The sequence below is a fragment of the Talpa europaea genome (genome assembly GCF_964194135.1).
Source record: "Talpa europaea genome assembly, chromosome: 14".
In the NCBI taxonomy this organism is placed as follows: Eukaryota; Metazoa; Chordata; class Mammalia; order Eulipotyphla; family Talpidae; genus Talpa; species Talpa europaea.
This window is the reverse complement of record NC_140082.1, coordinates 18,129,207-18,148,604: the sequence shown is the minus strand read 5'-3', so window position 1 is coordinate 18,148,604 and position 19,398 is coordinate 18,129,207. Positions and strand designations below refer to the sequence as shown.

The 19,398-nt window shown below is 47.2% G+C and overlaps 1 protein-coding gene across 1 annotated transcript in view; it reads left to right on the top strand.

Annotated features, from left to right (window-relative positions):
- The window catches only part of SEZ6L (seizure related 6 homolog like), a gene marked incomplete at both ends in the record, with an annotated part of 166,670 nt that overhangs the window by 99,915 nt on the left and 47,357 nt on the right, over nt 1-19,398 (top strand). The window contains 8 exons of the mRNA XM_084253700.1: nt 2,586-3,371; nt 4,190-4,323; nt 6,861-7,053; nt 8,252-8,437; nt 11,869-12,034; nt 15,640-15,806; nt 16,215-16,409; nt 18,027-18,165. Of these exons, the coding sequence (XP_084109826.1) occupies nt 2,586-3,371; nt 4,190-4,323; nt 6,861-7,053; nt 8,252-8,437; nt 11,869-12,034; nt 15,640-15,806; nt 16,215-16,409; nt 18,027-18,165 (1,966 nt within the window). The remainder of the gene's footprint in view (nt 1-2,585; nt 3,372-4,189; nt 4,324-6,860; nt 7,054-8,251; nt 8,438-11,868; nt 12,035-15,639; nt 15,807-16,214; nt 16,410-18,026; nt 18,166-19,398) is intronic.

Below are 19,398 nucleotides of genomic sequence, written 5' to 3'. Positions count from 1 at the left end.
CAAAACTAGTGTAGCCACAAAGGACTATGGGTGCTTTGGTGGTGGGAGAGCTACAGTGACCACACCTGAGGGGAGAGATTCTGTATCGTCAAAATATTAACAAGGATAATACAACATATAGTAATCATAATGAAATGAAACTCTATGACCCCCCACCAAGACATCAAAAATCAAGACGGGGTTGGAGCCTGTCACTTTGTCTTTTTTAGCAAGATTAACCAAAGTTTCCAAGAATCATTGCTGATTACTGGATTGTTTCAAAAACTCACAGTTTCAGGGCTGGAAGGGCCCTCTCCTTACCTGCTCTGGTCTGGTGCCTATTTGACTCACAGAGATTGGAGAGACGAGGAAGCCCACCAACGGCATGTGAGGGCACTATGTCCAAAGTAGGACCCTCCCCGGGCCCCCACCCCTGGTTGCAGCCAAACGCTTTGCACTAAGTGGCAGCTGGCTCTTGCGAGCCAGGAGTCCTGCCCCTCTCCCATTGCCTTCTCACGCTACCATCTACAAAGATAACCAACATCAATCATTCAATAAAAGCACCAAGAATATAAAAGCTGCACTTCTGAGCAGACCCACATCTGATCTCCGCGGAGGTGGTGGCATAGCTGTTACATAACCTTAATGGCTTGCCCAGGCTCGCAAGGCCAGGAACTGTTGGGGCAGGATTTGGACCCAGGCCTAACTCCGAAACCTCCACGCTCCCCCTTGGGCCAGGACACCTGCTTCAACCCCTGGATGACCTTGATCTTCCTGCTGGTCATCCACACACCCTCCCTCCCCCGTGCCTGCCCCAGCCCCTGTGCTGCCATCGACCGGGAGTGCGCATTGGCTGGTAATCAATGTTACACAACAGGAACATTTGTCGATGCCAGTTGCAAACTGTTGCCGTCTATATAGATTAAGCCACTGCCGCTGACTCCATGAAAGTAAATGAGCCTTTCCAATGGCTGTGGAAATAAATTTAAATGACAGTGCTGAAGGGCCCAGAAACCGTGGCTGACTGAGTGTCTCTCTGCAGAAAATCTACAAGGACAGCTATCGGTCTGAGCACCATTGTCTCCAGGACATAATCCCGCTCTATCTCAAGGCGGTGCTGGGTTGTTCTGATCGCTCGGCTTCCTGCTGAGGGGTGGATACAGTGATGACAGTTAAACAGTGACAGCAGCTGGCACATTCTAATCACTCACTGTGAGGCACCCAAATGTGTGTGGGTGTATGTCTGCTTCACAGGCATCATCCTAGGAAACAGGAAATAAAAGGTCCATTTCGCAGCTGAGGAAACTGAGGCTCAGAAAGGTAAAGCCATTTGCCAGCTTGCAATTGGCAGAACAGGGTCTCAAATAAGTAAATGAAGCTGAATTCAGGCATGATTTTGCCTGGACCAGCCCTTATTTAAAATTACTATGTGGTTTTACTTTCATGACAAAAATAAGTCACACAGAGTTAGCAGGCTACACAGGCCCACGAGGGCCTGGCCCTGACCGCTCTACCTCACCACTTTTTTCTCTAGTCACCTTCTTCTTGTGTCCTCTGCCCTCTTGCATTCCTCAGCCAGACTTCCACGGTCTTCCCACACCCTCTGTCCTAAACCTGCTTCGCGATTCTGAATCCTCATATCAGTCTGTGCATCCTACAAGGTCACTTTTCTATTAGTTTAAAATTTTGCTCCTCCAAGCTGGAAGGGATCATGCTCAGCAAAATAAGCCAGAAAGAAAAAGAAAAATGCCGGATGGCCTCACTCATAGCAAGAATTTAGAAAACCTCAATAAGAGACCAGGAAAAAGACTAATTATAATAAAGTAAAAATCAAAATCAACAAGTAACTAGAAACTAGAAACATACCACAAAGAGGGGGAGGGGAGGAGGGATTAGGGTCAAAATATGGGGTGGTGGGAATTGTATGGGGAATATAACCAAGATGAAAATGCATACGCTGTGCAAAAATGAAAAAGATGTAAAAAATATATAAAATAAAAAAATAAATAAAATAAAATAAAATAATTTGCTCCTCCAATGCCAGACAATACAGCCCTGAGCCAGGGCACATGGCTCAGAGAGGAGAGTATATGGGCTGGTTTACAGCCCCACCCAAGTCCTTGTGCAGTGAACAACCTGCCCAACTGTGCATGGCAGTCCTGCAGGGTACATTGGGTTAGGGCCTGTCCTCTCTGTCCTTTAGCAGGAAATTTTGTCTTTTCAGGCATTTTCACTTTGACTATGACTAGTCCTCTTTTTCTATTCCCTTTGTCTCCCAATACATATGCAACTAGATGTTAAGACTCTTCTGACCTTGGTTTCTGTAGCCCTAATGCTTAACTCAGGCTTGGCATGATCAGCTCTGAGTCTCCAAGGGAAAGAAGAGAATAGCAGGAAAGGAGGCAAGGAGGGAGGGAGGGCAGAAGGAAGTAAGGGGAGGAGGGAGAGAGGAGACAGCCCTTTATTTGTTGACAGAACACTGCCAGCGCCCAGGGAGGCCTTGGTTGCCCCCTTGGGAAAAACCACCCTCAGAATCTGACAGAAGGTAGAGGATCTAAACCTCTTTCTTGAGCCTGTTAACCGCTGTCTTTTCTCCTCTTCCCAAGATGCACCACCAGAGGGAGACACTGGCCTCTCAGACACTTACCTTCTGCCTTCAGAAGCACAGGGGAGCAGCAGTCTGAGCAAAGAGCACCCCCAAGAGAGGGTAACAGTGACACCTCTGAATCCAGCAAATCCTGCACAGTCAGGGGAAGAGCTTCTGGAGCCTGAATTGGAAGGGGCAGCCCCCTCATCCCTCTCAGTGGGTCAAGACCCTGAGGCCCTGTCAGCCCTGTCAACGCAGACTCCAGAAGAGGCGGGCAGCAAGCACACCACCGCCCCCAGGAAGAGGCTGCCCTCGCTCAAGCAGGTGAACTTGGCCAGGAAACAGCTGAGGCCCAAGACCACCTCCACAGCTGCCCTCCTGAGGACCGGGTCCCAGCCAGCATCCTCAGGCCCGGGCCTCCTCGCTGCCATCACCGAGAAGCCCCATCCACCAGCCGACCTGGACCCAATGGCCTTGGCAGGAGAGGGGACCCGCCAGCTGTCCTCAGAGAAGCCCATCTGGCTGGACAGGAAGGACAGTGCGGTCCCTACCACACCTGCTCCCCTGCAGATCTCCCCTTTCACCTCACAGCCCTTCATGGCTCACACCCTGCCCCAGAGGCCAGACCCTGGGGAGCTGGTGGTACCTGAGGAGGCCCAAGAAGCTCCTCCAGAGGATGCCAGTCCCATGACCCTGATGGACAAAGGTGAGAATGAGCTGACCGGGTCAGCTTCGGAGGAGAGTCAGGAGACCACCACATCCACCATCATCACCACCACAGTCATCACCATTGAGCAGGCCCCAGGTAGGCGCCCGACTCCTCCAGCCTCCTGAACCAGGGGAGGGGGGAGGGAGCCAGGGGGCGGGGCGGCCCGTCTCCATCATAAGTGCCTGTCCATGTGTGCTATCTAGGAGCTTCGCCCATGGCTTAGAATTAATATCCCCACCTTAAAGATAAGACAGCTTATCTGTCAGGCCCCAAGACATCAAGCGACCCGCCCAAGGCCACACAGCTAAAAAGTGGGATTCAAAACCTTTTCATCTTGGAGCCAAATTCCTAAGTCTGCCTAGAAGGCCCCAACCTTCTCAAAGTGCTTTGCCTTTTATCATTACATGCGCTCTGCTAGACTTGGTGAAACGCACTCTCTTTCTCCAGTTTTTAAAATTCTTCTATTTTCTTTTCCACCTTCAAATAGAGACAAGTGTCAATCATACACTGATTTCGAACATAGACCATGTGACCCTGATTAAAGCATGTGTGCTCTAGGTTTGAATCCTGCTTGCTGTGTGAGCCTGGCTCAGAGATGCCCCCTCTGAGCTTTGGCTTACTTAGCTCTCAGATCTGTCCCTAGTAGGCTGAATAGGGTCACCGCTACTCGGGATGGTGCCCAGCAATATGTTGCTGTTAAACATGTTACAACTACATCTTGTTAGTGGTCATTTGTGTCAACTGCACTGTGTAGATCAACTGTACTGTTGATTCTGGAGCTGAAGGAGAATTAACAGTAAGAGGAGTGGGGGCTAGAGAATGCAAGTGTCCCCAGAGCTCTGTCTTACCCTACAGCCCATCTGAGAGATTCATCTGATCTTCCTCAGTGGCCTAATTAAAGTGCTCTCCTCCAGCCCTCTGCAGCGTGAGCTTCTCCGATCCCGAAGGGTACATTGACTCCATTGACTACCCACCGCTGCCCCTCAACAGCTTCCTGGAGTGCACGTACAACGTGACTGTCTACACTGGCTATGGGGTAGAGCTGCAGGTAACCCCCAAGTCAGGCTTACCCTCAATCATCTGGTTCTTTTCTCCCTAATGAGGATAATTTGAGCTGGGCTATGGTGAATGAATAGGAGTTTCCAACTCAGTTCACAGCTGAGATAGCTCGGCACACGTGGAGGGGCGGGGACATGTTGATAAATTAGGAAGTATTGTGCCCGGAAGGAACGTTTTTCTAGTACCCGCTTATCACACACACACACACGTCCCAGCCAGTTCACTTGATCTATAAAATAAGAATGGAAAACCAGGTTGGCGTAGTGCTCAAGCATCTGGGTTTTAAGTCCCTGTTCTACAGTTAAAACAGTTTCTTTAGGCAAGGGGCTTCTCCACTCTTGGCCTCAGTTTCCCCATCAGTAAAACAGACAATCATGTCATGACTTTACAGGGCTTGAGAAGAGAGATAAATATTACAACACAGAAAGAGCATTTAGCCAGAACCTAAAAAAGTAGAGAAAGTTCAGTGGCTATTACCAATCGTCTTCACCCTGGTCCCAGACCTTCTCCAACTGATCAATTCCTCATTAGAAGTCCTCTTTAAAATGGACTGAGGGGGCCTCCCTGGTGGCGCAGCGGTTGAGCGCTGGGTTGCGAAGCTGCCCGCAGCCTCTGCAGCACCGGATCGATCCCCAGCTGCTCCCCAGCCACCGGAAGAGGGTCCCGCGTGGCTCGCAGACCTCTCCTGCCACCCGCTGCTCCCCTCAGCAGTGTACTTCGGTCCTTCTGCCTGCTCTGCTCCCCGCTCTGGCTCTGGTGATTTCTCTCACCCTCCCGTGATTCTGACTGTACCCAGTACTTGTATAAATAAATAAATAAATCTTTAAAAAAAAAACTTAAAAAAAATAAAATAAAATGGACTGAGGAAAGGAAATGTCCCACAGATGGAAGGAGGTGGTGGCAGACTCTTCGAGCCCATGGCCAGAGGTCTGGATGTGGACTTTCTCTAATAGACAACAAAGAGCCATCAAACGTTTTTGAGTCGGATTGGTCATATGACCTGACCAGAACTTTCCTTTAAGAAGGTTCTTCTGACTCATACAGGAAAGATAACAGAGCTAACCCTTTCGGCAGAACTTGGCATCTTTGCACAGAGCTTAGCATAGTATGTAGCACATAGTAGGTAATTAATATTATTTGTGTCATTAAAATAAACTGGAGAAAAATTACAGCACATCTGATGCTGGCACTTAATGCACCCTTTCTACTGTGTCTACTGCTCTATGTTTTTTTTTTATTTTTATCAGGCACAGTAGAATCCATTCATTGATCACCTACTATGTATCAGTCACAGCTGTTGATACTAGGGGATATGGTGGTGTGCAAAAATGATGCAGTGCCTGCCATAAAGGAGGCTTTTATGACTCACACACACAGAGAGAAGACATGAGGATGCCATTTGGAAAGGTGTCTAGTAGATATTTATAGGGGATGTGGTAGACTCACAATGGAGGCATAGGCAAGCTCCTTGAAAGTAAGAGATGGCTGCACAGAGGAGGGCAATTTTCGTGGGGCTTTGGCAAATAAGTAGGAGTTCATCAAAGAGGAAATAAAGAGCAAAATGTATGGCCTGAAAGAGAGGGGCTCAGAGGTGAGCCCTGACCTGATGAAATGAGGGTCAGTCAGGCTAGGGTCCAGGGCAAGGAAAGACATAGATATTCAAATTGGGCTTTGGAAACTGGCCAAAGTCCCCACCCCACCCCTACCTCATTGTTCAATGTCTTTGTGTATGATTGCAGTATTTCCCTTCCTTTTCCTCCAAGACTAGAAAAGGGATCTTGGCAAAGCAAGTATCATTCTCTGAGGAAGCTCTGGAGTTGGAGCCATCATTTATTTGGGAAGATAAGAAAATGGACCTGAGAATGCCCTAGAGTCTCCTTCCCCAACTCCCTCACTGAGTACCTGCAGAAGAGGGAGGATGTATCCCATCATTCTGTAAATTCTTAATGAGTACTCTCTGTGCGCCAGGCACTCTTCTAAGCTCTGGGGAGACGAAGAAACATGGAAAAGTCCGTAGCTCCTTGGAACGTACATTCTAGTGGAGTGCCTCTTCTGTCTCCCTGGAGATTGGACTTCAGGCACAAGCTGAACAATCCCTGCCCTCACCCTCCTGCTCCAAGGGAATTTACCCCAGCTGCCAGCATCCACAAGGGCCCAACTGTGGGAGCCCACACTTCCTTGCAGCACCTCTACCCTCATCTTGGTTCTACTCTATTCCCTCAAACTTTGGGGAGATGAAAAGGGTCTAGATATTCATAGATGTTTCAGGGCTGGGGCTTGGGGTCTGTCCCATTGACTAGAGGTCTGTTGAGGGGTGCAGCAATGGTATTGCCTAGAACCACTTGGGGATACTGTATTTCAATGTCTGGGGCCATTCGGGGTGCTGCATGTATCTGAAGATTTTTTGGGGTGCTGCATTGCAGTGCCTGGAGCTGACTGGAGGCATTGTGTTGGCAACACTGTGGCCTGGGGTGGCGCTGTCTCAAACAAGGCTCAGGTCTCCTCTCTACTCCTGCCCATCCCCAGGTGAAGAATGTGAACCTGTCTGAGGGGGAGCTCCTCTCCATCCGTGGAGTGGACGGCCCCACCCTGACAGTCCTGGCCAACCAGACGCTCCTGGTAGAGGGGCAGGTCATCAGAAGCCCCACCAACACCATCTCTGTTTACTTCCGGACCTTCCAGGATGACGGCCTTGGAACCTTCCAGTTGCACTACCAGGGTAGGATGGGGCTGATGCTAATGAGACATAGCTGCTTGCCTCAGTTTCCGTCTGGAACCTCTGAAACAAAACTCTTTGTTCCTGGGTGCCTCTGGCACTTTGGTATATCCCATGGACCCTCTTCTCGGGAAAATGCCTTCAAAAGCATAGATAAAAAATATAGATTTTAAGGAGAAGCCAGTCATACTGAGTTACAGTTGTCAAAATATTGTTTTAATCTAGAATGATCTATGTGCTTCTTTATTAATACACTAAATAATAACATCTCCTGGTGGTTCTGATAATTACTATAATTTCAAAGTGCTGAGGAGCATAAGAAATATGTCAAGATATCCATTATAATATGAAAATATCTGTGATTCCTCCAGGTGACTAAGTCACAGTTTCCATTAATATGTTGCAGTTTGTTGCCCACAGTCATGATTGCGGGAAATACGCAAGTTTCATTAAAGGTTAATGAAAATAAGAAAGGCGCTTTTTCTCGTTCAAGTTCAGGGTACTGCCATCGATACACGAATCCCCTGAGAGTCCACGGCCTCAACCGCCACGGTCCCTCCATGGTCTTTTCATTTTTGTTTGGGCTTTATCCCACTTCGTTCTTGCGTCCCCTGCGCAGGAGGGACATTGCCAACTCCAGGGGAAAGGAAAGGAGAGTGGAGTGCAGGGCAGTCATTTTTTAAGTTTCTAAGCCATGGAGTAAGACCATAGACTCACACTGGTCTCTCTCCAAAACCCAAGCCTTTACCTCCCAGGGCAGCTGTTTTCAAATTTTCATTGCCACAGACATTTCCTGAAGAGCTGGCTGTTCTACTTCTGATCCGAGAGTCTGTTTTGTTTTGTTTTTTTAGCAAACACCTAAGTCGTTTGTGCAGGTGGAACTAACTACCTGAGCAACCCATCTCTTCCAGGGGAGAAGGCCATTCGTGCCCATGTGGGAAAGGCTTAAATGAGATATGGGAACTCACTTCCCCCCAAACCTGTTGTCTCTGGTTAGGCAGAGTGGAGCCCAGAAAAAGCGCTAGGCTGGCAGTCTCAGCACTGCGTGATCCACGAGAGGCACAAAAATACCCTCCTCCAGGACTCTGGAGTCCCCCGGGGCCTCGTCCTTGCTCCTCAGCGCAAACCGGCTCCCAGGATGTGGGTCACATTCCCCACCGCCCCCTCTGACCATGGCTGTGCGCCTCTGCTATCTTCCCAGCCTTCATGCTGAGCTGCAGCTTCCCGCACAGGCCCGACTTTGGCGATGTCACGGTGATGGACCTGCACTCTGGCGGGGCGGCCCACTTCCACTGCCAGCTGGGCTACGAGCTGCAGGGCGCCAAGACCCTGACGTGCATCAACGCCTCCAAGCCCCACTGGAGCAGCCGGGAGCCCGTGTGCTCAGGTACGCTCAGCCCCTCCAGACCACACACAGCAGGCCCGACCCAGGGGAGGCCAGCCCCAGGGCCTTAGGACTGACTTTAGGGACAGGCCCTTAGCCCTGGGATAGACTGCACCCAGCACGAAGGACCGCGGCCGTTTCAATTTTGTTTGGCTGTGGTAAAATACACAATACCAGAAAATATGCCATTGGTGACATTCAGTACTTTCACAGTGTTGTACAACTACCATCACTATTGCGTCCCAGCACATTGCCTTCAGCCCCAAGTCACTTCGAATAAGTCACTCTTTACTCTCCCCTCCCCCAACCCTTGGCAATTGTATTTCCTATGGTTGTCATCATACAGTATGTCATCATTTGTGTCTGGCTGCTTTCATGGAGCATAATGTTTTCCACTTCATTCCTATTGTCACACGCATCATAACTTCATTCCTTTTTATGACTGAATAATATTCCATCACGTGTGGCCATATCACATTGCATCTGTTCATTCACTGATGGACACAAGGTGTTTCCACTTCTTGGTCATTATGAATAGTGCTTTTTTTCCCAAAGATTTATTTATTCATGCATACAAGAGCTGGGGTGTAGGCCAAAGGTGTAAGGGGTGAGAAGATTCATCAGAGACAGAGTGGGGAACAAAACAGGCAGATCCACTGAAATACACTGGTGAGGGGAGCAGTGGGCGAGACAAGAGAGGTCTGCTGCACCATGTGGGTTGCTCCCTGGCCGGGGATCGAAATCGTGCTGCAAAGGCTGCGGACAGCTTCATAGTGCTGTGACTTAACCCCTTGCACCACCATAGTGCTGCTATGAACATTTGCATGCAAGTTTTTGTGGGGACTCTTGTTTTCATTTCTCTTGGGTATATGCCAGATGTGGAATTACTGGGTCATATGGTAATTCTATGTTTAACTTTTTAAGGAATCATCAAACTATTTCCCACAGTGGCTGCAGAAGAATATAGGCTACTTTTATTAACTGAGTACTTACTATTTGCCGGTCTATGGACCATGTACAAGAAGAATATTGAGAATATAAAACATAATTCCTGTCCGCTAGGCATTCATAGCCAGTGGAATCCAAAAAGGACAGCTGATGATAAGGTCTGAGGTCTGATTGTTATAGTATCAGTCCCCTGAGGCCCTTCAGAATTTTTCTTCTTTTCTTTATAACAAAGAAAAAAATCAGACTGTATTTGCTCTCCACACCTTTCTTACGTTAATCTTTATCTATGTGTAAAATCAGAGAGGAATTAAACCTCAATTTATGCTAAGAAAGATGGATGGGGAGCCATGGCTGGTAAATTAAAGCCAAACAGAGCCATCAGTCGGCTTAATAAGGCAAGAAAGGGAAACAGAGTGGCAGCAAATGAGGGGGAGCTCAGGGAGAACAGACGTCCCCCGCCAGGGACAATGTCCTCCACCTCCTCTTCTCCAGAGTCATAGGGCAATAGTGCTGGATGCATTTTGAGCAACTACTTTGTGCCAAAGACTGAGCCAAACACTCTTCATCATTTCATTGATTGTTCATCACGGTCCCATAAGGAAAGTGGACTTCTCACCTTTTTATAGTGAGTGAACGCAAGACGCTGAAAGCTCCAGTGACTTGGCCTAGATCGACCAAGATAAATGGCATAGGCGAGGTGTGAACACTCATTTCAGGACAAGAAGGCAAACTGGATAAAGGAACATGGTGCTCTGTCCAAGGTTCTGAAAGAATTACAGCAAGTTCTTGAATTACCTCGTTTCATTCAGTTTTGTTTCGTTATAAAGCTGACGAGGGCAAAAATATTAATTCCTGTCTGGGGGCCCGTGTGGGGTGGCATGTACTCCCCAAGTCTGCCTGTGTTTTCTTCAGACACTCTGCTTTCCTCCCACATTCCAAAGATGTGAGCATTAGGTTAAACGGTGTGTCTGTGTTGTCCCTGTAGGAGGGAGTATAGGTATGTGAGTGTCCCCTGCAAAAGAAGAGGCCCCTGCCCAGGGTTGGTTTCCATTTTGCACCCCCAGCTGCCAGGACAGGCGCTGGCCACCCATGAATAAGTGAGCTGGAACTAGTTGGATGGAACATGAATGAATACAAATTATTGTTGACTACTAGGAGTGTTTGGGTCTTTCTTTAGAAGTTTGTTGATGTTTTGCAACCAGAACTATGTGCCATGAACTTACCTCTTGTAATATAAATTATCTTATGGTACAACTGACTTTGTTATAAACCTTTTTGCTTAAAGTTACAGTTTCCCAGAACCTATAAACAATGTTAAGTAAGAACTTACTGTACAGAGTTTCTTGGCAATGTCTTTGCTATAGATCACAGCAAAATCCTGAGCAGAGAAGAGGGTTCTATTCGATTGCAGTCATTCAATACACACTTAACGAGAACAAAATGTCCCCTAAGAATAAGAAAAATATATCTTCACATTTGTATGTCTCATCCCCATCCACAAATCACTTTTTTTTAATTTCTTTATTAGATTTTTATAATGAAAGTAACATGGGTCTGGTAATGAATTTTTTTAAAAAAAATACAAAGTATAGGTGATAGGAGCAGATCACTTTTATATTCATGGTATAAATTGATCCTTGCAAAATAGTTCATTGAACTAGGTGTAGCAGAACAAGAACTTTTCTTCATTTAAATTATAGTGGGCATTTTTCTTTATCTCCAACTGTTCTTCGAGAACATGGTTTTTAGTAACCATATAAATAGGTATATTTATTTCACCAGGCATCGGTGAATGTACATTCATGTTATTTCTTATTTTTGGCCCTTAGAAATTGGTTCACAGTTCACAGTTGAGCAGTGAACACCCTCATCCATAAACTTTTGTGAAAAATTCCAAATCTTTTCTTAGGATTAATTCCCCAGAAACTTAATTACTAGGTTAAAGTGTCTGAGCACATTTTCTAGATTTTTTTACCAAATTACCCTTCTGAAAGGTCAAAGCAATTTGCATTTCAACCAGTCATGAATGAGAGTGACCATTTCCCATCGCCTTGACCAGCTCCTGTTTTATCTCTGCTTTTTATCTTGGCCAATTATGTGGATGAAAATAGAAGGGAGTTTAGATTTGCATTTCTGTTATTATTAGGGAAGGTAACATTTTTTAGTGCCCACTTGGTACTAAAGCATTTCTTCTTTTGTGAAATGCCTGTTTATATCCTTCTTGATACCATTTTATAAGCAAAAATCATGGTGCAGCCAGCACCATGGAGAAACCCATCAATCACAGTCATTCATTCCCTGCATGGGGTATACAAGGTGAGGGTCTAATCATGGAATGAGATCTCCTGTCAAACAGCAGGACAGGCCTCCTCCATGATCTCCCCCTTCCTGCCTGCAAAGTGTTGGGAACCAAGAGAAGATGAAATGCTCACTTCCCCTCTCTACTCTCCTCTCATTGACCTCTCACCCCTGCTTTCTGGCCACAGCTCCTTGTGGAGGGGCCGTGCACAATGCCACCATCGGCCGGGTCCTCTCCCCAAGTTACTCCGGAAATGCCAACGGGAGCCAGTTCTGTGTCTGGACTATTGAGGCTCCAGAAGGCCAGAAGCTGCACCTGCACTTTGAGAGACTGTCACTGCATGAGAAGGACAGGTACTCTTCCCAGGGCCCCCGCTCAGCCTTACTCCTCCCCAGCCTGCTGGAATGTGGCTAGATTTTTGTGTCTTGAAATGGTTGAAATTTTGACTCATTGAAGTCAAGAAAGGAAGATCTGGGGAGGTTAACAAGGATCTTAGAGACCACAAGCTTTGATCTTCTCCTTTTACACATTAAGAAACTAAGGCATCCAGAGGAAAGGGGACTTGCCCCAGATTACACAGGAAATGAAGCAAGAAGGGGATCTAGATGCCCTACATTGCACTGCCTCCTTCTTTCTCCTGCACACCTTTTTGCAGTTGAACACAGAAGGGGCGTTTATGGAGCTCCCTCTCTGTGACTAGTCATGTGTTGGACTCCATGGAGATTAGGTGAGAAGTAGAGAACTTTGCCTCCTGGGATAAGAAGTAGTTGACATGGGAAAGCAGACATGATGTGCAATAACAAGGGGAAGTTAAATGCAATATCTAAGCAAGAGCACATGTATAGACTTTAATACACATAAAATCCAGAACCCTAAAGCTGATGTTCTAAAGTATTCTAGACCACTCTAGAAAACTTGGACCTTAGCTATTTAGACTCATCTTAGTTTAGGTTATCTTGACAACAGGCATGGTGATGAGGATGTGAGGGAAAGTAGTTTAATTGGAAGCTGATCCTAGAAAGCACTGGTAGAGGCAAGGGGGCATGAACAGAGAAGAAAGTATGTGTTAATCGCAGGTAATGGTGGGGCAACCTGGACTGCATCCACAAGGACCTCTGGGAAGCTGTTGAGCGTAGCTTAGTAGGCCTATTGGAGGGCAAGAGAGCTGGGATATTTATCTACCACATTCTAACATCAAATATTAGAATCACTGTGCTCTGACTTCTTTGAAGTTTCAATTCTATGCTATCAAGCTCTTTAGGTAGAAAAGGATCCTTACAGGCAAATGAGTCATTTACCTAGAGTCCACTTCCCACCAAGTAGTCCAGCTTTATCCTGAACAACTTGTTATCAGTAAATCACTGCCTTAAAGTGGGAAGTGTAGGACAGGGGCTCCAAAATGTGGCTTCTCAGTAGCATCAGAAAGGCTTGGGTACTCTTATAAATGAATTCCCAATCTCTCTTCCTGGAGACTGATTGAGAAGCCAGGCCTGGGAAACCTCAGTGAAGGACACGATCTAAAACTTTGACCTTGGATCTGCCTCTTCCAAATGGCTCTGAGAATAAATCAAAGTTAAGTGTGTATTAAGCAACAAAAATGAGAAGGGAAAGAGGGTTAACCAAAATGGTAATTTCTGAAAGTTATTTAAATCTGGATAAATGAGCCAAACAGACCCTCTGACAATGTAACTTACTAGTAGTTTCCACGGGTTTCTACAGAGGTCTATGAAAGTATGAATTTACAACCCCTGGGGAAAGCTAGTTCTCAAGTGTGTAATAGGGAAAGATGTCTGTAGTAGTTCATCAGCTTAAAGGCCAGCATACACGCGCATACACACACACACAGAGAAGATACTCTCTATGCTAAGAAAAAAAATGACACCAACTTTTTCTATCCCATGTCCTTTATTGAAGAAAAACAGATAAAAATATTACAATATACCAGCTGCAAGAGGTTAGCACTAGATAAGACTCCACATAAGAAATAGGACCTCAGGCCTCCCCTGATGGCACAGCAGTTGAGCACCTGGTTGCGAGGCTGCCAGCAGCCTCTGCAGCGCCAGTTTGTTCCCTGGCTGCAGGCGAGGGTCCCACAAAAAAAAAAAAAAAAAAAGAAATAGGACCTTGTCTAAACCTTGAAAAAATTGGATAAAGGAACCCAGAATAGAGTGGGAAGAGTCTCCCAAGGGGGGAAAGTAGGGGGAGCAGAGAGAACATGGAAGTAGAGGAGAAATTTCTCATTGATATTGCAGGGGGAGGAGAGGGGAGCTGCTGTGACAGAGGTCTTTTCACGAGTAAGAGAAGAAAATAAAGTTGGGAAGGTAAATTGGGGTCTGAAGGTCTTTGAATGCTAGGCTGCTCCTACAGGTCCTAGAGAGCCATGGAAGGATTTTTGAGTAGAAGAGGAATACCAAGAAAGATTTTAAGATGATTTTCCATAAAAGGAAGTCTTGCTAAACTCCAGTGTCATAATATGCAACATAAAAGAGAGGTTCTCTGGTCAAACGGATTTGGGAGATGCCATACTACATCCCTGTCTTGAAAGGTGTTAGTGGAATTAGCTAGCATAGACACTGACAAATCCTGCAGAAAATAATTTTTATTTAACCCAGCATTTCCCAAATCCATCAGACCATAGCCCTCATGTGGATTTGAGATAAAAAACATACTGCTGTTTCAGAGAACAGAGCAGGCTCATGAAAAACCATGGCTCCAACATTTATGTATGTTGGTGACATTAGAAAATTCATCTGTACAACATAAATCCTTTTTATGCTCACAGTAAAAAAAAAAAATTCAAAGAATTGAAAATTCCAGTCTATGGCCCCATAAAAGAAACTCACCTAATCGTGTACTGTTTTCTTCCCCCATTTTTGCATAATTTCTTTAAAAATACCAGGACTAGCAAGGAGTCAAGTATCAAATGGTTTTAATAACAGTAAAAATGAGTACCAACATTTTGTGCTACATTTCATTATTCAGGGTATTCAATCCTGTCATATTTTCTTTTTTTTTTTTTAAGATTTATTTAATTATTTATACAAGCACTGGGTACAGTCGAAGTTCAGGAGGGTGAGAGAATTCACCAGAGCCAGAGCGGGGAACAGAACAGGCAGACTAACAAAACACACTACTGAGGGGAGCAGCGGATGGCAGGAGAGGTCTGCGCTCCATGTGGGACCCTCGCCGGCGGCCAGGGATCCAACCGGCGCTGCAGAGGCTGCCGGCAGCTTCGCAGCCCATTGCTCAACTGCTGCACCACCAGGGGAGGCCCAGATCCTGTCATATTTTCAAAACCCACATGTAAGACAGGTAGAAAGATGTCTCACAGTTGTGGAGACTGAGGCCCAAGATGTGTTGAGACTAATGTAAATTCAGGAGGTGGGGTGTTGGGAACTGGAAATTGGGACTCCGGACCCCACACACAGTGCTCTTAGGAAATGAGAATCAGAGATGCAGCCTGTTGGGGTCAAATGCATAATAAATTTTGCTTGTGTAGCTGCTCAGCGCTCTATACCCATGATCTCTAAACCCACACTCGATAGAGGTGAGATCACACCCATTTAGTAGATGACAAAACAGAAGGTCCAAGTGGTGAAGTGTCCTTGTCCAAAGTCACACAGCTTGGAAGTTTCAGAGGCCAGGACTCTGGTTGTCTCACTGTAGATGTTAGAAATGTTTCAGAAATGATAATAGTCCATTAATCCCTGCACCTCTATTAGTAATAATAATCAGTATTGATTATTAATCTGGGCTATTACATCATGTATATCACTTTCCTTACACCTCAGAATCAGCCCATGAGGCGTCTCCAACAAGCATCCTGGAACCTTCTCTGGGAAGCTTGTCTGAGAAAGTCAGGGGCAAAGTCAGGGTTTGAGTCTGAGGCTCCAGAGGCAGCAATCAGAGCCGCTCTCCCTGCTAAGTGCCGTGACCTGCTGTCCTCTCCCACTGCCAGGATGCTGGTCTACAGTGGGCTGACCAACAAGACAGCTCTCCTCTACGACTCCTTTCAAACAGAGAGTGTCCCCTTTGAGGGGCTGCTGAGCGAAGGCAACACCATCCGCATCGAGTTCACCTCCGACCAGGCGCGAGCGGCCTCAGTCTTCAACATCCGATTCGAGGGTGAGGAGCCTTGGGAGTCCCGCTCCTCTGGGGGGTGATGCGGGATCAGAGGAAGCATGGTGGGTCTGGGGCTGCATCCCAGAAGGGGGATATCTGGCCTGCTGAGTCTGGGGGAGACCCAGTGGCCAGACTGACTCTTTGACTTGCAAAGGCTGACTCTGCAGCGCTGGGAGGGCAGAGGTTCTTATTTCCATTTTAGATATGAAAAGTGAGGCCCCAAGAAGCCATGTGAATGGCCCAAGAGCCGTCAGCGTATCAGCTGGACCTGGAACACAGGGTCTGGTTCTCGTTTTCCTCCGAGCCTCCCTGGACAGCAAAAGGGGCGGATCCCTCTTCTGAGACATAGGCCCGGGGTGGCCCCTGACTCACTTGAACTGCTGCCTCTCTTCTGTCCACCCCCCCCCCCAGCCTTTGAGAAAGGCCACTGCTACGAGCCCTACATTCAGAATGGGAACTTCACCACATCCGACCCCACCTATAACATCGGGACCATAGTGGAGTTTACCTGCGACCCTGGCCACTCTCTGGAGCAAGGCCCCGCCATCATCGAGTGCATCAACGTGCGGGACCCATACTGGAATGACACGGAGCCCCTGTGCAGAGGTGAGTGGGCCCACCACCTCCTCCCAGGCTGCCCCTCAAATGAAAAGTCCAAGGCCTCAGTTTAGCGGCATGTCTATGTCACCAGTTCACATGCTGATGGAGGGTTAGGACCCTCTCCAGGACTCGCTAGCTTTTGTATCACATTTGTTGCCAGTCCTTGAGGAAAGGGCAAAATGGATCATTTTTTTATAAAGTGTCCCTACTTCAGACACAGCTTGGTGAGCAGATTGCTGCACGGATCTCAGCTCCTGCATTACCCCCAGGTGGCACTCTCGTGCAGACCACAGCCCGCCCAACAGCACATGGAGCCCTGGCTTGAATTAGTAATCGTGATGATATTAATAGATTTTAATAGAAGTGCAAAACTGTGCGTGCACTCTACCAAGGCCGTGTGCTTGTTACGACTTCATCTCACTACAGTCCTGTGAAGTACTGTTATTATTGACCCCATTTACAGCTTAGGAGACTGAGCGCTGGCGTGACCCGCCTGAGAGTTCATGAGGATAACTGGCAGGGGCAGGAAAGGAACTCGAGTCTCTGTTTTCAGAAATTGCACTGTGAGCAACTCAGGACAATTTTGGTGTGCAGGGCCCTCATCTACATGGCTCCCCGCAACCCTTCCAACTCCCCCATATTCAAGGCTGCTGAGCCACCCTGAGCCCGGCTCCATGTGGAGCCGCCTGGATGGCAGTTGGCGTGAAATCACAGCCTTGCCCTGGTGAGGGATTGATCCCTGTATTAAATGTGCTGGTTTAACAGAGCGGAATTTATTGGTGCTTTGGCCTCTGCCACATTGAAAACTTTCCAAAGTGGTAAACACAGAGTGGAATTTAAAGGGCCAGGTGCCAGGCACAGCTTCTTTTCCACCTCCAGCTCAGACCCAGGGCCTTTCACAGCTACATCAACCAAGGCTCGCTGAGCACACACCTAGTGCCAGGCACTGTGCTGCGCTTGACATCCATGAGCTCAATGAAGCCTCAGAATAACCCATAGGGTCAGCAGTGATATTACCCCACGTTACAGAATACAGGAGCACAGGTTCCAAGAAGTAATAAGCCTTGTTACAGAGCCTGTTGGTGGCCCAGGGAACATACAAACCCAGGCCCACCGGACCTGAATGTACCACCTCTTAGCCCATACGCCCCTGCACAAGGTAGGACTGCCCTGGCTAGGATTCATTTGGAATTCTGGGCTCTGTCATTGGTCCTAAAAGAATTGCAGTCATGTAACAATAAATGCATTTCAGTCAACAACAGACCACATATACAGCACTGGTTCTATTAGTCTGGATGTCGTGTCTATATTGTAGTAGATGTACCATCCATGTTTGGGTAATTGCATTCTGCCACATTTGCATAAAGATGAAATTGCCAAACGCACCCCCACTGTTAAGCAATGGATGACTATATACAGCCATAGCCCCACCTTCACCAAGCCTTAGCTAAAAGAAGCAGGTGCCAGTCTCCTCACATGTATTGACCACCTGAGGTGAATGCACCTGTCCACACACAAAACAACCCATGGCTGTCTGACTTCATAGTACAAACACTTACTTGCTCTGCCAGATAGGCTTCCTTATGAATAAAGTGTCTCTGTGTTTGTCTTTGTCTTTTACAGCAATGTGTGGTGGGGAGCTCTCTGCCGTGGCTGGGGTGGTGCTCTCCCCAAACTGGCCAGAACCCTACGTGGAAGGTGAAGATTGTATTTGGAAGATCCACGTAGGGGAGGAGAAACGGATCTTCCTAGATATCCAGTTGTGAGTATTATGATGGCGGGACTACCAATGCAATCTCATTGCAAAAGAAATTTCTCCTGATTTATTCTTTTTTAAAAAGATTCATTTTATTTATTTGTGCATACAAGAGCTAGGGTACAGGCCAGAGATGTGGGGGGTGAGAGGACTCACCAGAGACAGAGTGGGGAACAGAACAGGCAGACTGACTGAAATACACTGCAGAGGGGAGCAGCGGGTGAGACAGGAGAGGTCTGCTGCGCCGTATGTGTTGCTCCCTGGCTGGTTGGGGATTGAATTCGTGCTGCAGAGGCTGCGGATTGCTTCATAATGCGGTGCTTAAACCCTTGTGCCACCAGGGAGGCCCCCTCCTCATTTATACTTTCAGCCAATATTCGTTAAGCATCTACTGTGTATGTGAGAACTGTATAAAGAGTGTGGGAAACAGTGAGGGAAATAATAGTGAGGGAAACAGTCCTTGTATACACACAGAAAGAGCCCCTGTCTTCAGGAAATCCAATGCACTAAGGAAGCAGGCATTAAATTAGGGAAAAAAAAAATACCAATAATTGGTCCCTGTAACTGTGCTGTGAGATTCCATCATGGAGATTTGTTATAAAGAGGAAGGTCAGAAAAGTCTTCCCTAAGGATCTGATACTAAAGCTCGGGACTAAGTGATAAGCTGGAATGAATGTGTCAAAAAGGAACAGAATATGCAAAGCCCCTGCGGCAAGAACAAGCACATCATTTTCAAAGCACTGAAGGGTCCGTGTGGCCAGCAGGAGGAGAGCAGTATAACTTGTGCTCACTGAACTACGGTGGTTTATTTTCCCAGCTCGCTCAACTAAGCCAGAAGGTCCTTGCAGTCAAGTCTGGTCTGAGGTCTCCCTGAACCAAGGGATAACACAGAGCTGGACACCTAGCAGGTTCTCAGGAAGTGAGAGCTCAGTGAAGAAATGCTGTTGCGAGGGGACTTGCCCGCCTGCGTGGCTGTGTTGTCTGTGCTCAGTGCGGGTACCTAATAGGTTCTCCATCAAACCTCTCCTTACCCCACAACTCCTCAGGGATTGAGAGAAGGGGACAGAGCCAGATGGTGTCTCAAGAAGCAGAAGAAAAGGAGTAGCTGACAGACCCAGGGACAGGGACAGTGGGAGTGGGGATGCCAACTTCTGGAAAGTCTCTCTGGTCTCTGGGGATCAGCTCTCCCCTCAAGCCTCGAGAGTTTCCACAGTAGGCTGAGAAGCATGGCTCAGGAGC